The 19,468-nt window shown below is 36.1% G+C and overlaps 2 protein-coding genes across 2 annotated transcripts; both read left to right on the top strand.

The window, feature by feature from the left end:
- Positions 1 to 329: 329 nt before the first annotated feature.
- Positions 330 to 3,695, top strand: LOC140009493 (DNA repair protein RAD51 homolog). Its single transcript, XM_072055193.1, has 9 exons — positions 330 to 556; positions 1,456 to 1,600; positions 1,748 to 1,858; positions 1,928 to 2,019; positions 2,243 to 2,337; positions 2,433 to 2,546; positions 2,810 to 2,939; positions 3,070 to 3,191; positions 3,268 to 3,695. Exons 1-9 carry the CDS (start codon positions 464 to 466, stop codon positions 3,389 to 3,391), a joined length of 1,026 nt encoding a protein of 341 aa, XP_071911294.1. The 5' UTR covers positions 330 to 463; the 3' UTR covers positions 3,392 to 3,695.
- A 916-nt stretch (positions 3,696 to 4,611) lies between these two features.
- On the top strand, positions 4,612 to 19,176 carry LOC140009491 (conserved oligomeric Golgi complex subunit 3-like). The gene is made up of 25 exons (XM_072055191.1): positions 4,612 to 4,971; positions 6,119 to 6,202; positions 6,308 to 6,415; positions 7,027 to 7,071; positions 7,152 to 7,226; positions 7,381 to 7,476; positions 7,925 to 8,002; positions 9,049 to 9,134; positions 10,168 to 10,234; positions 10,375 to 10,437; positions 10,527 to 10,628; positions 10,764 to 10,868; positions 10,983 to 11,075; positions 11,645 to 11,733; positions 12,579 to 12,798; positions 12,901 to 12,987; positions 14,077 to 14,193; positions 14,276 to 14,308; positions 14,853 to 14,939; positions 15,018 to 15,080; positions 16,037 to 16,153; positions 17,216 to 17,308; positions 17,889 to 18,014; positions 18,355 to 18,455; positions 18,780 to 19,176. Exons 1-25 carry the CDS (start codon positions 4,864 to 4,866, stop codon positions 18,910 to 18,912), a joined length of 2,376 nt encoding a protein of 791 aa, XP_071911292.1. The 5' UTR covers positions 4,612 to 4,863; the 3' UTR covers positions 18,913 to 19,176.
- Positions 19,177 to 19,468: the final 292 nt, after the last annotated feature.

Below are 19,468 nucleotides of genomic sequence, written 5' to 3'. Positions count from 1 at the left end.
ATAATCAATCTCTCCATCCCTAAGTTGGGGTTAATTTTGCCACTGTGGCATTAAAAAAAAAATGTTCTGGTTAGTTCCAGATTTTTACTCCACCCACAGTGAGATTAATTAGGCCTAAATGCCACATTAATTAATCTGACTGATCCCGAATATGAAGACCCTAGGCTTCTTGGAACTAAAATTGAGTTTTGGCTAGGAACAAATTGGGCCCAAATCCTTAGCCACCGACCCTCAGCTTTTCTTGTAAGCTTTCTTTCTTACACGCTGGATTTTTGCGCCTCCCAAGGCCCAAATCTTTAGCCCAGTAATCCTTAGCTTTTCCTGTAAGCTGTCAATCTGGCACGCCAGATTTTGGCGCCTCCCAAATCTTTTGAAACACATATTACTGTGTTCTTTCCCACACCCCAGTTCTGTCCCACCACTACTCCGTCTCTCTCCGTCTCTGGAACATCAATCAGCAGCAATGGAGCAGCAGAGAAAGCAGAAAATGGTGCAAGAACAACACGATGAACTAGATGACGTTCAGCATGGACCTTTCCCAGTTGAACAGCTTCAGGTCCAATGCCTTCCCCCAGTTAGAAGAACAAAAAGACATAAACTTGTTCTTATTATAGATTTCTTGATAAAAATTTCAGCTTTTGATCGTATTCCTTTAGTTTGTTCAATTGGGGTTTCTTCTAATCCTCCGAAAAGGGTTTTCATTATTGGCTTTTCTAGGTTTTGTTATACCAATAACCAAGTTCTACGTTTTCTTTTTATTTTTTGGGTCTAAATTACTTGCGTTGTCTCAAGTTTTGAATTGGGCTTTGTATTTTTTTAGTATATTTTTAGATTACAGTAGCTTTCATCAGGGTTTGCAAGTGGGGTTCCCTATTATGCCCCAGTTAGCTAGTTCTGAATGTTTTGTGATGTATCATTGTGTTCTGGCGGCGAGCTTCTCAGATAATATTCCAAACCCTAGATTTCCTATTTGTGTCACATGCATCTTGAAATTCTTTTTTTTTGTTGTTTGTTTTCTCCCTTTCAAGATTGTCGACTATATCCCTTTTTTTTTTTTTTGGGGCTTGCACTACCATGAACCTTGAGCTATTCCTTGTAAATAATGGGCCCATAGAAGCATCTGCTGGTATATCTATGAATTTTCTTCAACCAGGCTTCCAATTAGTTATTTAGCTTATTAAGACATTGTCACTGGTTGCAATCTAGCGCAGATGCATCTGTATATTGATGACTATTCTTCAACGAAATAGAGGCATTTCCCGGTTATTGTTTCGTTGTTAGTCTAAGATTTCTGTATATTCTGCTTGATGCTTTCTGTTGGAAGAGAGTGGTCTGATGTTGTGAACTTATGCTATTAGTTGACGAATCAATCTACTCGCACGTCATAAATGTAGCTGAAAGGTTTTACTGATCGGTCATATTGCTCTTTTGGATTTTTTTGTCCCCCAATTTTAGGCATCTGGAATTGCTGCTCTTGACATAAAAAAGCTTAAAGATGCTGGTCTCTGCACTGTTGAATCTGTTGCATACTCTCCAAGGAAGGAGCTTCTGCAAATAAAAGGAATTAGCGAAGCTAAAGTTGATAAGATAATTGAGGCAGGCATGTTCCCTTCTTTCTTTAATGCTGCAATGTTTATTTTCACGGGCACATTTTTTGCCACTAGCGAATGGATATACCTCTTGAACACAATGGGGGGCTCATTTTGCCTATGATGAGTTGTAATTCTCTTCAATTGCTTGTCAACAGCTTCAAAGTTGGTGCCTTTGGGTTTCACCAGTGCCAGCCAACTCCATGCTCAGAGGCTTGAAATCATTCAGATTGCTACTGGATCAAAAGAACTTGACAAAATATTAGAAGGTAGATTACCATTAATCTTAGTTATGACCATTTGTAGTCATTTAACATGATACCATTTGAATTGCACAGGAGGAATTGAAACTGGATCCATAACTGAGATATATGGGGAGTTTCGTTCTGGAAAGACTCAACTATGTCATACACTCTGTGTCACTTGCCAAGTAAGATGATCATGTCTTTACTCAACATCTAACACTCAGACACACCTAGTCATGTAATTTCCCTCTTGATTTGAACTTTTTGTTATACTAGCACAAGTAAAAGGTGCAACAATATGATGTTGCAATGATGTTGGACTCGCCATCAATATTTGTAGACTACTATCCAGTATCATTTTCCGTTGATATAATTGGCATCTGATGAACACTTGTCTGGGTATTGCAGCTTCCACTAGATCAAGGAGGTGGTGAGGGGAAAGCAATGTATATTGATGCTGAGGGAACATTCAGGCCACAGAGACTTCTACAGATTGCTGACAGGTTTATGTAGAACTTTGAGATAAACGTCTTGTCTATTACTTTCTTTCATTTTTTAGTTTTGACTTCTATTGACCATTGTTGGTTCAATATTGCAGGTTTGGATTGAATGGTGCTGATGTCCTGGAGAATGTGGCCTATGCTCGAGCATATAACACTGATCATCAGTCAAGGCTTTTGCTTGAAGCAGCTTCAATGATGGTAGAAACCAGGTATTCTGGGTTTTTGTTTGGTTACAGTTTTACACAATTTCTTGGCCCTTTCTTTTTCTTTTTCTTTTCATCCAATTCTTGCTTTCTTCCATCTTTCTTAACACAAAATAGAATATAAGGTGGAATTTGGTTTGCTTTTTTCTGTGATAATTCTAACCTGATTGTCCTACTAGTTTTTGATGTTAAAACGTCTCTTGCTACATGAACCATCAGATTTTGGTTAAGTTTGGAACAGAATTAATTTTGGTGTTTTTATGATACAGATTTGCTCTTATGATTGTGGATAGTGCTACAGCCCTTTATAGGACAGATTTTTCTGGGAGGGGAGAGTTGTCAGCCAGGCAAATGCATTTAGCAAAGTTCTTGAGGAGCCTTCAGAAATTGGCAGATGAGGTACAGTTCTTTGTCCACTTTTGACTTCAGAGGTCGTTCTAGGGCCTGTCTAAACCTTAGCTTCAGTTGGAGTTTTGTGCTCAACTGTTGAAGACTTGATACTCATTCAACAGCCCAGTTCTGTTTGCAGTTTGGTGTGGCTGTTGTGATTACCAACCAAGTTGTTGCCCAAGTGGATGGTTCTGCCATTTTTGCTGGGCCACAAATCAAACCTATCGGTGGTAACATCATGGCCCATGCTACAACAACAAGGTATGCATATGCTTCTAGTGATTTTTTGCTGATACACCGCTGAAGAATTAAAAACGTCTTGGTATCCTACTGACAGGCTTGCTCTTAGAAAGGGAAGAGCTGAGGAGCGCATTTGTAAAGTAATTAGCTCTCCATGCTTAGCTGAAGCTGAAGCGAGGTTTCAAATTTCTCCTGAAGGCGTAACTGATGTCAAGGACTGATCCTCTTTATTGAACGTTGCCAAAGATCTTACTTTTCAGTTTAGCTTTGTGCCTTCTATTGTAAAAGGTACAGTTTCTGTCAGTTTTTAAGATTGATTTTTTTTTTTTGGGGGGGGGGGGGAAAGGATCTGTTTTTGTATCATTTCAGTTTGTGAATCAGTTTACAAGAAGGGATACAGGAAGAAACAATTCAGCCCATGAGAAGAGCATATTCACGTTTATTATGCTTCTGCATCTTGGCGCTGATTTTTACTTGTAACTACAAGAAGGCAAATTGAAAATCTTGCAGATTTGTCCTTGTAAATGCTATTTGCTGTTCTTCATTACTTGTCGGTCTTCTGTAACACGGTCAAGTTTCTTCTGCTACTAAATGCTCGAGATCAGTAATAGTAGTATAGTACGTATCAAGATAAAGGTGTTTTGCCTGAATGAAAATAAGAAAGACAGAAACAGAGTACTCTCGTACAACCAAGATGTACGAGACAACGCGGGGCGCCTCTACTGTAGTGTACTTTCCGACAAAGCGCAACTGCGGCTGTGCTGCTAACCTCGACGCTTCTCCTTGAAGCTTTATCTAGTACAAACAAAAGGACCAGCTTTGATTGAATGACATTAACAAAGGTAGCATGTTATTGTCCATAACTATTGGAATTCACTTTGCTATGCCAGTTAAAATAGTAGGATGTTCATAAAATTAGGATATCGTTTGTCTGACTTAAAAATTATATAATGTTTGGGGCTAAATTCAGATAATTTGTAAATATCTAACTGAAATTATATACAACCAAGAAATGAGAGGACTTTAGATCAATTTGAATGTTTATAATCATCTCAAGTATCTTTACAACTACCTTATGGATATGAGTTATTATATACAAAAAAAAAAAAAAAAGCAACTTTTAATTGCATCATAAACACGTTTGTTTGGGCATGAAATTATTTGTAAAAATTTTTTAATTGCATCATAGATGTATTTTCTAATTGTCTTTGTATTTTTTTAATTTTTCATTTCATATATATCACATTATTAAAAAAATATTATTTTAAAATATTTTTTCCAATTAACCTCCAATCCAAGCACAATTATTCTAAATTTTGCCGAAAGAAAACAATTTCAAGTACTAAGTATTACGAGTATTTTATTTTAAAAGAAGCGTACAAATTTACAGATCGAACTATACTATAATGTCCATATACAGAAGCACATGGTACAACCAACCAATGCACCCATAAATCTGAAATCTTCAAAAACTAACTAGCTAAGCTAGCTAGTAGTACAAGGCTAGAAAGCTCCCTCCCTCGTCAGTCGTCCCTTTTGAGTAAGCTCAACGACACGGGGGAAGCACGGCGGCAGCGCCCGTGTTGGCCGTTGCTCGACGAGTCAAATTCTTCTTCCTCTTCTGTTCTAAAATGCATTCTTTTGCTTAAATTGAAACTCACGATACAAACAAAATCTGCAATAGAAGAAAAGAATGGCGGCAACGACGACGTCGACTTCGCCGCCATCAAAAGCCGGCGTTACAGTTCCGAAATCAGGCGCAGTTTCCAAAGGCTATAACTTTGCTTCTACTTGGGAACACGTAAGCCTTTTTGTCCTCTTGCTATTCCTCTTCTTGTTCACTTCCAACAGTTCTTCCATCTGTGCCTCAATTAAGTATTTGGATTCGTATTTTGCTCAAATTGTTCCGTTGAATATGGCTTCTGGATTTTAGATCTATGTGATTGTTTTATTTATGACAATGTAAGGAAAGATAAAAAGTGGAGATCCGTGTGGGTGTACATTGTCAATTTCGGTTGATTTCTGGAAATGAACGTGCAGGTGGTTCTTGATCTAGGTTTTTCTGATCCTCATGTTTTTATCGTGGGCGCGGTAATTGTAACTCTTAGAGCTTCTTGTTAGGTACAATAATGGTGTCATGGGATGATTGTTGAACAACATTAGCATTTTATATGGAAATCGAAACAGTGAGAAGTGCTGTATCTATTTGACTTTATTTTTTTGAGTGTTATTTGAAACCCCCTGTGTTCGTTGGGCTGCCAAATTAGATATTTTTACAAGGTTAGATGCTACCTGCTGCTTTTGGAGTTACAGAAAGCAAGAAATTTTGGCATGTGTGTTACGCTTCAGTGTCACATTATTTTCTTTTTCGGAGTATAGAAGGGAATGGAATTCCCGAATTTTATGTTTGAAACTAAGGGCAGAAATTGATATTTCTAATGTACCCCTTCAAACATTTCCATTCTGATTGTAGAGCGGCTGGCTGTTAACCTATTGGTCGTAGGTTCGGTGCCTACCCGGTAATCAATGATAGTATCTATAAATTCAGTATTCATATGAGCACTTGCATGTGTCTAGTTTTAGAAATTTCCAAACTTTCACCTTAACGAGTAATAAGATGTCAAGACGCCTCCTTTTCCCTTTTCATTAAATCTTTATCTGTCGGTACATTTACTTGTATTTTGGAGACCTTATTTATGCCACACAATTTAAGTTTTTGGTACTATTTATATGCTGCTTTTTTTCCGGATATGTGTTATCATGTTAATTTTGGATACTCTACCTCATCTTTTTTGGGTCTATATCCTCTTTCTTTTAAAATTCTTTCCATATCAACACTGTTTGCACTTCAAAATTTGGGGAATCCAATGTAAACTTTGTAAATGCTGTAATTAATTCTTTATTCCCTTTGTGGATCTTTCTTTTCTTTTCTTTTTTTCGTTTTGTAGAATGCTCCATTGACAGAGCATCAACAGGCAGCAATTCAAGCACTTTCTCATGCAGTTGCTGAGCGACCATTTCCACCCAATTTAGTGAGTTACTGATGCCTTAGTTTTTCTTTTTCCCTTTCTTTTTCCTTCTTTAGGAATGTTTTTCTTTTCTTCCCCTGGAATTAAAGGCATTCTTTGCTATGCAAGTCCCAAGAGCATGTCACAGGAGAGGATAATGGTCTGTCTATTTCAATGGAGCATAATACATTTGAAGATTCAGGCACCATTGAGACTGTTCTGGTCAATACCAACCAGGTGAGGAGTCATTAAGTGCTGGATATGTACACAATCATACCATTTACTGTATCTTGCTGAGAAGATAGGGTATGTAACAAAAAGGAAGATCAGCCTTTTACAAACAGCAACATCTCGTGTACATATACCCAGTGTTACTCTCATACCTCAATTTCCTCAAATCATAATTGAGGCAGCATAGTGGTGTCAAGAAATGAGGATGGTGAGCATGGGATATATCAAGACTGACAGTGGCATGGCCAATGGCTGATTTAGACATTCGGAATATTTTTATATACTCCAAACATTGATTTTCCATTTCCTGAGACATGGAGGACTTAATTGAGTTCACTTTTAAAACAGTTTACTTGGTTGGTACATGAATAAGTTATCCTTCAGTTTTCACTTTATGTCTTGTTTCCATTTCTGCTCCTCCCTAAGAACATGCTAAGGAGGCTGCAATAGAGTATTTATTTTTCTTGCAAAAATTTGGAACAACTGGAATTTATTGATTTGCTTACTGCCAATAGGCACTTTTTAGTTTTATGTGTCTATTGTTAGCTCCTCAAATTCTTTCCTTTGTTTAGTTTGTAATTCAATTCATTGTGTCCTCTGCTCATTATGTGAAACAGTTTTACAAGTGGTTTACGGGTCTTGAAGCAGCTATGAAATCAGAGGTTAGTATTGGCTTCCATTGACATGGCTTTCTGACAATTTTGATGATCACACAACTGTACCTGATTTTCCCATCATTTAGACAGAAGAAAAATACCAGCATTACGTGAACACCTTAACAGAGCGGATACAGACATGTGATGGCATTCTTCATCAGGTGAATAAATATGCTTTGGCGTCTAATGTTATTACATTTTCTGTTCTCTGCCCTTCCTGTAAGAAACAACTGAAGTTTGTCTCTCTGGCTGAATATACTCTTGGTGCTTGCTGTTTAGATTGAGTTAATGTTTAAATATTTGCTTTGACTCCAGGTGGATGAGACCCTTGAATTATTCAACGATTTGCAGTTCCAGCATCATGCAGTCGCAACAAAGACTAAAACTCTTCATGATGCATGTGATAGACTGGTAGACTCATCGTTTCTTTTAGCATCTGATTTGCACCAATCTTAACAAAGTACTTAGCTGTCTGATGGTTTTAAACTTTTTAAACCTGTGGTGAGGATGTTACTTGACATTTTTATTTGCCATGAGCTGGATTACCTGTCTTTGACATTATGTTTTTTGTTTGCATCATGTTCAAGAGGTTAAATTATCTGAAATAGCTATCGATTTTTATGTTATAATTTATATCAACTATATTGTAACCTAATATTAGGAAAGGAAGCGATATCTATACCCCATTCTACTGAAGATGTTCTTCTTTTGTTACTGTTTGTTCGCTTTAAAAGGAAGTTTAATTGAACGAAACTGTCTTACAATTCAAGACCGAGATGATACATTAAATTCGTAAAAGTTGATTGAAGAATAATGTACATTGAATCTTGAGTTATTCAGTTTGTTCCATGTTTTACAGCTTATGGAGAAGCAGAGATTGATTGAGTTTGCAGAGTCACTGCATAGTAAGCTCAATTACTTCGATGAATTGGAGAATGTAAGGTTTGAACACTATTTACTTGTTTATAGATCAATTATCTTGCTATTTATTAGATTGTAATGCATATTATTAGATTGTATGGCTGATACAGAAGATAACCTTGTGATATAAATTTGTCAGTGGTAGGCTTACCTGCTTACAGGAGTAAGGCAATGACTTGTCTTACATATATTCATCATTTGTCCAGAAAAGATATGTTTAGTGAGTATTTGTATCAGGGTAACTCATAAATTGAAGTTGACAATTTTAAAAAGTGACATAATGCCACTAGGTATTAGAGATATCACCCCAAACAGTTGAACGTGTAGTAATACATGTTTTATGAGATACATTTTTTCTTGAAAGATTTAATATCAATGCTGTTTTCTTCTCTTAATAGTATTGCTTCTTGATCACTGATACAGAAAGATAACCTTGTGATATAACTTTGTCAACGATAGGTTTCCTGCTTAGAGGAGTAAGGCAATGACTTGTCTTTCATATATTCATCATTTGTCCAGAAAAGATATGTTTAGTGAGTATTTATATCAGGGTAACTCATAAATTGAAGTTGACAGTTTTAAAAAGTGACATAATGCACTATGTATTAGAGATATGACCCCAAACAATTGAATGTTTAATGTAGCAATACATGTTCTCTGAGATACATTTTTCTTGAAAGATTTAATGTCAATGCTGTTTTCTTCTCTTAGTAGCATTGCTTCTTGATCATTCAACATTAACATTGAAATTGCAGGTGTTTTTTACTGTGCTTTTCTTTTGCCTGAGTTTCTTTGGCTGAAGTTGTATCCTTGTTCCTGCCTGAGTCATATTGGTTGTTCTGTGTTGGTATTAGGATGTGTATAAGGCTATTCTTTTTTGTTGTAGCTGGTACTTCAAAAGATGGCATTCTCTCTCAGCCTGTTTTCTACTTTATTTCCTTCAGAACAGATTCTAGTGGAGCTGCCATGATGCAGTTTTTGTGGGGTTGCCTATTTTGTTTGTTTCTATTGACTGTCGCAAGTGCAATATGTGATTATAACTTGTTTCGCTCTTGTTTGCAGGTTGCTACCAGTTTTTATTCTCCAAGCATGAATGTAGCAAATGAGAACTTTCTTCCATTGCTAAAGAGACTCGATGAATGCATATCGTATGTAAACTATTAAATTGCAGTATTTGAGGATTAATTTGTCAATTTGCACCACTGAGTGATGTTGTAACAAATGTCTGGAATACATTAATAAGATTTTAATTGAGCTTCAAAGTTAAGAGTTTTATCATATTTAAGATAGAGAATTAGCCCAAACAGAGTTTACAAGGACTAATTCTACTTTGCACCCTTAGAATTTCTCAATTCTCACTTTGCACGTGAACTTTTACTTTGAATACTTTGAATCTCCTCAAATTTTTATTTTGGATTCCCCAAAGTTACCAGTGCATGCTAAAGTAATATAATTTTGCACAAGCTTATTGAAAGTATCTGAAGAACATGCACATATACAGCATGCCTCTCTTCTCAATGATGAAAATACGTATGCAATAATCACAAAACAACGAGTGAGCAAAAATTTGTCGAAAATAGAAGTTGACGTGCAAAGTGAGGATCAGTGTAAACTAGAGGATGCAAAGTGGAAACAGTCCTCCTTGCAAGAATTACCATTTCAGAAGGAAATGGCACACAAGGAGAATAAGTTAGAGAATAAACAAACTGACTGATGTGGAAAATAAGGGTCTCCTTATTTATCAGACTAGCTTTGATAGCCTACTTCATGGACAAGTGCCATATCAATCTGTTTGTTTAATGTGTTTATTTATCATCACTCATAATAATCTCTTAAAAGTTACAATTCCTTTTGAAAGAGTCTGCATGTCTTTCTTTCTTTATGTTGTGCAAAATATTTAGGTTTAACAAGTAAAATTGGTCAATGCATCCTGAGTACATTGATTGCTAAATGAAGTGATTTCTGAATATCTAGAACGTTGAACATTTGTTTTTCGTTAAAATGAGCCTGCCAAATTTCAATCATGATACTTGATTGTTCTTGTAGCTTATTTTAGGTTGTGAGCAGGTTCGAAGTACTAACGTACAAGCATGAATATCGTCTTTTTAGAAATTGAAGCTGTTATTTAACTTGTCCACATTGAAATAGGGAAAACTTTTCATTTGTCTTTTTTGTTGCTAGGTATGTTGAAAGTAATCCACAGTATGCAGAGTGCAATGTTTACTTGGTCAAATTTCGGCAACTACAGGTTTGTGCCAATAGGGTATTTCTTTGATCACATTTAGGAGCACCTCACTGGCATCATTTCTGTTTTTTATTGTATTCTTTTTTATATTTTCTGAAACTAAAGAACCAATTTTTTTTTTTTTTTTTTTGCATATTTGACAGTCTCGAGCGCTGTCAATGATTCGTTCTCACATTCTCTCTCTTCTTAAAAATGCTTCTTCTCAGGTGAGATTGCTTTATGTTGTGCATTTCTAGTTTCATTTATTACCTCTAGTATACCTTGCTTATCCACATATCTTCTTTGTCTTGATTAGGTACAAGCAGCTATTCGAAACAGTGCTGGTGGAAAAGCAGCTGTATCTGAAGCTGTTGAGGCTTCTGTCATCTATGTACGCTTCAAGGCTGCCGCAAATGAGGTGATTTTTTTGCCTTTTCTTTCTTCTTTTTGTCATGTCATTCTTATGGTTTTCTGTCAACTTTTCTGCAAGCGGGATCAGCATATCATTTTAACATGATGCTTTTTACTTTGTGGTCTTTAATCTTGATTGCAGCTTAAGCCAGTACTGGAGGAAATCGAAACCAGAAGACCTAGGAAAGAATACATTCAAATACTTGCAGAATGCCACAAGCTATATTGTGAACAACGTCTTTCTTTGGTGAGCAGAAATCTTAAGTAATTGATTTACTTAGCTTTTTTCCAGTCATCTATTAGGTTTGTTGTGATTCTGTTGTCAATTTTCTATTAAACAAGTAATTTTGAGATTATTTAGGTGAAAGGCATAGTGCAGCAACGGGTCTCGGAATTTTCCAAGAAAGAGGAATTGCCATCATTGACTAGATCAGGATGTGCATACCTAATGCAGGTAGTGTATCCTTTGCTATGATTGACTTTTTCCCCCTTTTCTTTGTCATAAGGGTGCATATTGCTGAGTTGCTGGTTTTGAATGGAACTTGCCCATGGAGCAGTACAATTACTTTATTGGGAATAGAGTGATAATAGATTTAGGATATTTGTAAATTTTATTTTAGGCATATATATTCGGGTAAATACGTTGATGAGTTGCTGCGTACAGTCAGATTGCTCAAGGACAATGAACCTAGTTTTGTGTTTGTGCTGCAACTGGTGTTGCAATAACTGCAAAAGAAAATAATTTGTTAGCTACCATTAGCTTGCTACAACTGAAGATTTTCTGAGTCACTTTTATGATATCAATGAAGGGATTGAAGATTAGAATTTGGATGATTATTAATGTCTGATGATCTTTGGAATTTGTAACATGGAGAGCGTCTACACCTTTTCTCACCTCCTTCCCATTAGCTTCTACATGTTATCCATGCTCTTTTGTCTAATTCTTTCAGGTGCCTTGAACTATCAATAGAATACTTTGAAAAGGAAGATATAATTTTTTTCACTTAACCATTTCAATTGCAGGTGTGTCAGCTTGAGCATCAACTTTTTAGTCACTTTTTCCCGTTATCTTCAGAGGACACTTCGAGCTTGGCTCCGTTGACTGATCCACTGTGAGTTATCTTCCGTGTCCTGCTGGACCTATCAATCTTTGTTTTAAATTTTCCCACGTTGCTTCTCTTTCTCCTCTTGTAAGTCCTTGACTTGAATTTTTTGATAATAATAATATCCCGCTTATGATTTCTTCTTTAACCTCAAGCTGCTGGTGTATGTTGTTGAAACCTTCGAAGACTGGGATTAAAGGTTTTAAGTTTTTGTTGTGAGAAGCACGAAGCTTATATGGAATTCTACTAGAAAGAGAACATTTTCAAGTACAGAAGTTTTCTGTAGTTCATTTTTATTAGTGGAGACAGTTTTATAGTTGAATTACAGTATGCTGCGGTTGCTTCTTTGATGCCATTGTCATGTTCTCTATCTGTACTATAATCTTAACAGCCTCGTTCATTTCCGTGACTTGCTGTTGCATGATTGGGGTCAGCCAAATACAGATTCTGTTGTATTCTGCTTGGTGTATTACGTTCTTATGGAAAAAATTCTTATTTTTGCAGTTGTTTTAAAATAGTGATAAAGTTTCAATAGGAAAACAGTATTCCTGGAACTATCTCACAAGTTGCTATGAAAGGTGCACTGTGATTGGATATGGAAATGAAGATCCTTACTAAATATTATTAATCAGCGCAACATAAAATGTTTTGGTGGATAGAGTGTTGTAATTTAACTTTCAAGGTGTTGTCCTTGTATACACAATGAGGAGCTTTCCGCAACTAATTAGCATTTTGTAATTATAAGCTAATTTAGGAGTCAATGTCAATTTACAGTCATGAACATGGCACTTGTGCTGATATGTCGGTGGCTAAAGTTCACACCTTCCGTTCCCTAATTGATACTTCTTTTGCAGATGTACATTCTTGTATGATACATTACGGCCAAAACTTATTCATGAAACAAATCTTGATGTTCTCTGTGAACTGGTTGATATTCTCAAAGTCGAGGTTCTGGGAGAACATTTAAGCAGGCGAGGTGAATCATTAGCAGGATTGCGTCCAACTTTGGATAGAATCTTAGCAGATGTTCATGAACGATTGACATTCCGTGCTCGAACACATATTCGGGATGAGGTAGCTACTTGTGCCTCTGATTGTTCCTTCAACTTATTATTCCTCCTTGTACTGTAAAAAATATCACTTCAAGTTCGACATTTTCGTGTTTCGTGTTTTCAGATTGCAAATTATCTTCCATTAGATGAAGATTTGGACTATCCCTCAAAGCTGGAGCAGTTGGCACAAGTGGATACAGAAACTGTGTCCGTAAGTGTCTTCTTTTGGTTAAAGTTTTCTATATTGGAATGGCTTTGGTTTTTGTTTTCTCTTTTCATTTTTGTATGACTTTCTTTCCTCCTGGAACAAGTAAGATCGACTTTGATAAGTCACTGGAGCTTCAAATGAAACTCTATAGCACTTTTTCAGTTTGTCCTTGTATCCTCGCTTGATGACTTCCTGTTTTTCTTGTTCATTGCATTATGTATTGCTTTGCAAAGATTTTTTCTTTTCTGGCTGCTTTTTGTGTTCTGCATTATTTCAGAACTTGCCTATTCTCCCCTCTAGACCAGAGAAATGGGTGGATGACCCTACTTGCCTCCTATTAAGTTATCGATAGCTTCTTCCCATTAAATTCTTTATGGTTGTGAAATCCTTGTCTTTTAGTTTATGCTTCTTTTGGAATGTCTATGAACGATGATTTCCTTCTCTGATAAAACATGATCAATTATGAATTTCAACTTTGATATCATGAATCTTGTGTGCTTTTTTGATTTTTAAGCATAATGAGTTAGCTGGATTGCATCTTGGACAGTGGACCATTTAAATAACCCTTCTTACCCCGTAATGGCCACAAAAGAATAAAAGATAATCATCTTATTTACTTTCTATCTTGTTTGTCCCAGATATGTTTTCTAATTGGTTTTTTTGGATTGAAATGATAGTGGTACCTAGTACTTATGACATGACTTGTCTGTAAAATTTATTTTTTCTGTCTTTTGGTTGGCCGAGTTCTCAATAATTTATCCATTTCCTAAATTGTAATGATGTAAATTATCTTATACTTCTGGATTTCTGGTCATTCTGATCCTAATGACTCCTAAGTGGATATGGACCATCTTAGTTGGATATGCTAAGCATTTCTTATTGAGATTTTGGAACGTTTATAATTGATTGCATTTAGATTTCTTGAGGCCTAATGACAAAAGCAAAAGGTCTTTTTTTGGTAATGAAAGCAAAAGATTATTTCCTTAAGTTTTAGCTTGCTAACAAAATTTCTTCATGATTGTATTCTTTTTATAATAATAGATAAGTTCAACAATTTTGAATTCCTTTTCTCCTCATGACACCCACCTGCAGAGTGATCAAAATTCCGATGCTTCTAGAATTTGGTACCCTCCGTTGGAGAAAACTATATCATGTCTGTCAAAGCTTTATCATTCTTTAGAACCAGCAGTTTTCACTGGCTTAGCTCAGGTAAACAAGTACTTTGCTTGCTTGACCTCTTTTTTAATCCTTGATGATATACTCATTTTCCTCTCCTTTTTAACTCTTGCAGGAAGCAGTGGAATTTTGCTCTGTATCTATCCAAGTTAGTCAGTAATACTTGAACATTTTTGGCGGATTCTTCGTTTTAAAGTTCTTGAGCATATGACTAATGTTAGACTAGTCAGAAAGCGAGATTATTTGGAAGATATTCTTTGACCGTGCCTCCATACATTTCCAACCACCTTTTTTATTTCACATACATAGGCATCAAAAAGAATGCTGCATTCAATAATACAACAGTTTCCAGATAATCTTAAATCCAAATGCACCCAATGGTATTTACGTTAGTTAATTTATATTTCTCATAATATGTCCAATTTAGCGATCCTAATAAGACGAGTTATGTAGCATTGCCTTTGTTCTCTGGTTTATCACCTTCTCTCTCCTTTCACTTCTTTCACTTGTTTTATTCCTATATGGTATTGAGTCATTCCAAGTCCATCAAATCCATCATCATATATTAAAAGACAAGCACATTATTTGACCTGAATATACTTAGTACTTCTAACACATGACGCTAAAATCCAAGTGATACATTGACATACTGGAGATTCATATTCTGACCACAAGCTTGTTTCCTGATGCAGAAAGCTAGTAAACTGATTGCTAAAAGGTCATCCTCGATGGATGGACAGCTTTTCCTGATAAAGCATCTTCTTATCTTAAGGGAGCAGGTCGTTCTTTTTACTTTAGTTTCTGGCATTTATTTTCTCCGCAGAGATAATTTTCCTAATACTGATGCTTCGTTGCAGATTGCACCCTTTGATATAGAATTTTCAGTAACGCACAAGGAACTTGATTTCTCACATTTGCTGGTTAGTAACTATTACATTGAATTGCTATTGTTTCTTCATATTGTGTCCATTTTGACTAGTAATATAGTTGCCTCTATAGCTAGATCACATTGTTGTCACATGGTTTTGGCTAGCTCTTCTTCTTCTATTCTAGTGAAGATCATTATTGTTTCATTTCATGCAACTGGCTTTTTGGATGTGCCTTCTCCAGCAGCTGAGGAATGGCATGTTCAGTTTCAGTTGTCTTAGTGAGAAAATAGGGACTTGATGGGTTGTGGCATAAGGTGCTGTTTCTGTGGGTAACAAGTGATGGGGAAAATTGGTTCAACTGAAATTTTTGTTTACATCAGGAAACTGTGTAGTTTGCTTGCCTGTTATAGAACTGATAAGCAATATGGGCATTGTGTTTATTGATAATTTTTTTATTTTGATATTCTACTGGAGCCAAACAATACTTCATGACTGAAGATGATAGTTTCCTGAGGTTGTAAATTATTTGGTGTTGTTTACAAATGAACCAGATTGAGATGATGTCTGCAGTTTGTGGTATTAATGTAGAGAAGACAATCACTTAAAGGTTCATTGTTTGAGAGGTACTAAATAAGTTGGCATTTCCAAACAAATTAGTTAAAACAACTGGCATTTAAGTGTGATTTTGGTCTATTGGTAGATCATATGCAAAGTTGCACTTCAAGTCAGGTAGCTCTGACAAAAGCCAAATTGACAACTACTCAGCTCTGAATATGATGAAATCTTGGAAATGACATGGTTTTTAGGCCTGATCTTAAAACTTGCAACTATGCTCTTGACAAAGATTTTTGGTAGAAGAAGTTGTGATGATTTCACAATTTGATCGCCAATGTTGACTGGGATAATGTGATAGACTCCTAGAGTCCTTTTATAATGGGAAAATTGTTATTTTTTCTTTTCTTTTCTTTCAGTGAAAAATTTGATCAGCATTTATGCATCATTTCCAGGAGCATTTGAGACGGATTCTCAGGGGTCAGGCTTCTCTGTTTGATTGGTCAAGATCGACTTCCTTGGCTAGGACACTATCTCCACGGATATTGGAAAGTCAAATTGATGCCAAGAAGGTACTTGCATTGCTTACATTTTTATGTTTTCTCACCTCAAATGACTTTTGTGTATTACTATTGCTCATGCTTCAACTTGTTTTGCAATAAATGTTCCATAATGCAGCATTAGTGCAACTTGCTAGATGGTTAATTGTAGAACCTAGAAGTTGTGATTCTTTTTGACACATTTAACCTTCAGCCTATCAGAGTTGTAACTTCACTGTTAAGAATGTAGGCACGTTTGGTAAGAAATTCAACAGTGCTTCCTGAAAATCCACTTGCATTTTAATATGATTCCATGGTCCACCAGAGTGACAAGTTCTTTTTTAGGAGTTAAAAACCTGTATACTTGTTTTATTATTAAATAATTGGGAAAACATGGTATTCTTTCTCTGTATCGCAAGCCTTTGTCATTGTCAGTCAACTAAGTAAGGCCTAAGGCCCCCTTCGAAATCCGTAAACCTGAGGAGCATGCCGCTACAAAAGGATGCTCCTTTATCTAGCCTGTATGGAGGCAAATTAATTGGTAGCTTTGTGTTCCTATATCTTAGATGGTTCTGCCTTACAAAAATTCTGATTCATCAGATATGTAGTGCTCTATACCACTCATTGTTTGTTTTGAAGCCCCATACTACCAGTAGGTCTGGTGATGCACTCTTATCTTATTGAATTAAACACCAAGTGCACGGGGATATAATAAGTCATAGTAGTGGACAACACTGCATGTTTACCATTCCCAACTATATTTTATCTCCAAGGATTTAGCCTGCAGTATTGCATTTGCAAAATTGTAGGTTTCAAGTATTAAAAATCCTTGATTCAGAAGTCTTTTTTTTTTTGGTCACCCGCATCACAGTGATACATGACACTGAACCAACAAGTCTGATTGACCCAGATGATAGAGCTAATGAAGCCAACATTTTTTTTTTCCTTGTTTCTCTTTTGAAGTTAAAACTTTGTAAGTTGGAAAGGTTTTCTTCTGTTTATTTTTTACCGTTAAGCAGAAATAAATTTGCCAAACACGTGCATTACAGTCCTCAGGGCAGCGTAGTTAATCATGGATATGTCATCTGAGTGTAGGAATTGGAGAAAAGCCTCAAAGTCACATGCGAGGAGTTCATTATGTCAGTGACCAAGCTTGTTGTGGATCCCATGCTTTCTTTTGTTACAAAGGTTTGTTCATCTTTGAGTACTTGCATTCCATTCTAGAGAATAAATCACAGAATTTTATCAGAAATTGAATTCTTCTTGTGCTTTTGGAGAGAGATTACTGTCAAATTGTCTCATTGTGCTGAAAGGTGTTCTGTACTACAAACTGGCGTTTTGTACATGACTTAAATCCACAGAAAGGGGGATCTACTCTAACATTAGACCAACGATCTAGTGAAATCATTAGAAGTTTGTAACAAGTATGGTCTACATCGTACAATAGATAAGGGAGTTGTGTGCTGAAGAAATGGAAAAGTCATTGAGGGAAACCTTGATGGGCAGTAAATTATAATACTGAACTGAAACTGAAGCTCAAATTTGCAAATTCATCTATTAAATTTTCATGTTTGGAAATTTTCCAAAGGGTACTGGCTACTTAAATTTGTCTGTGAAGGTAATATTTGTTGAAGTTGCGTTGGCTTCCAGGGCTGAAATTCGGAGTCGTATTATGGGCTGTAAATTTGCTGACTTATTATGTAAATTTTCAATTTTTGCATTTGTCAAAGAAGATTCACTAATTTAAGTCTCAAATTTGTCTGTGAAGGTGACAGCTGTTAAAGTTGCATTGTCATCTGGGGCACAAATCCAAAAGATAGAGTCGTCTATTGCAAAACCGCTCAAGGATCATGCTTTTGCCACTCCTGAAAAGGTTGCGGAGCTTATTGAGAAGGTAAATTGCAGTGAACAGATCACTTTGGTTTAGCGGAACATGGTTAGATGATAGCTGCTAGTGTTTGGAAGTGATTCTTGTCTGAGAATATCTGGTGATTAGATGGTCACGTTGATTGGTCTTAACCTATAAACAGGTTAAGCTTCTTAGCATACTGTTGTAGAATGAAGCCTCATTCCTAGTTTTTTTCTTTCATTTTTTCTTCGACTGCAGGCATGCCGTTGTTATCTGTGTATGCTTTTCTCTCATTGTGGTGTCTCTGTTGTGCATGCATACCTAGAGATACTTCTGCCATTGCATGTTAGCATTCATCCTGATCATGTGATGCAATTTGAGGCAGGTTAATGCTGCAGTTGAGAAAGAGTTGCCAAAAATAATGTCAAAGATGAAACTGTACCTGCAGAATCCATCAACACGTGCAATACTTTTCAGACCAATAAAGTAAGATATTTCTTTGCACCCATGTCTAATATCTTGCTGATTTGTTCGTAAACAACAAAAACTTGGGTTATCGAGTAGAATGCAATTATCTTCTTGGATCTGTTTACCTTTTGGCCCATTCAGTATTTAAGGATTCTTTATCCTTGTTTTTTTTTTTTTTTTTCCATTTTTGGTTTGGAGAAAGGAGTATTGGGCGTTTAGGGTGGCAGTAGGAGTTATGGAATTGGATCGTTATCCCTTTGCACTTGATGATATCTGTTTGCTTTTCCTACTTTTTCTTGTATGTCCTAATTTTAATAATTATAATTATTATTATTCATGCAGGACAAATATTGTCGAAGCACATGTTCAAGTTCAATCGCTCCTGAAATCAGAATACTCAAGTGAAGATATGGAGAACATTATTAATATGGTTTCCATACCGGAACTGCAAAGACAACTTGACAACCTCCTGTAGCACGCTCCTGAATCCTGTGGATGTCTCCAGTTTTTGTTCGGCAATTATATATTTATCATAAATGGGACTTGATTTCAATTCATACCAGGCTAGTGATTATCCTTTTTTTCATACCTTTATTCCTTAAGATGATCTTTTACTTGTATAATATACTTTCAGGGTTCTGGTCTGTAGTTTTGTAGTAGAGGTCTTCTCCAATGGCTTAAAACCTTCCGTAAATATTACTGCAATAGCAAAAGGGGTCGCAAAGAAGTATTTGAAGTATAGAGAGGTGTTTTTGACTTGCTGTTTTTATGTACTTCTGACTTTACCAGTGAACTGAGCTTAGTGCACTTTTTTTTTCTTTTTTGTTTCAATGGAGGCTCATTAGTTTGTTTGTTATACATTACAAAGAAGCAGAAGGGGGGGGGGGGGGGGGGGAAAGAAGAGGCCAATTTCTTGTTTATTCACTAACGTTTAAACTTTGAAGTATGGAATGAACAAAGAGCTGTGTGGCAATCAGCTTTTGTTTAGAAATTTTAAAACGACAAAAAGGAACAGATTCACTTTCTGCATT

The sequence above is a fragment of the Coffea arabica genome, chromosome 6e (genome assembly GCF_036785885.1).
Source record: "Coffea arabica cultivar ET-39 chromosome 6e, Coffea Arabica ET-39 HiFi, whole genome shotgun sequence".
NCBI classification, from domain to species: Eukaryota; Viridiplantae; Streptophyta; class Magnoliopsida; order Gentianales; family Rubiaceae; genus Coffea; species Coffea arabica.
Note: the sequence above shows the minus strand (reverse complement) of the source record. Positions and strands in the feature narration are given on the sequence as shown.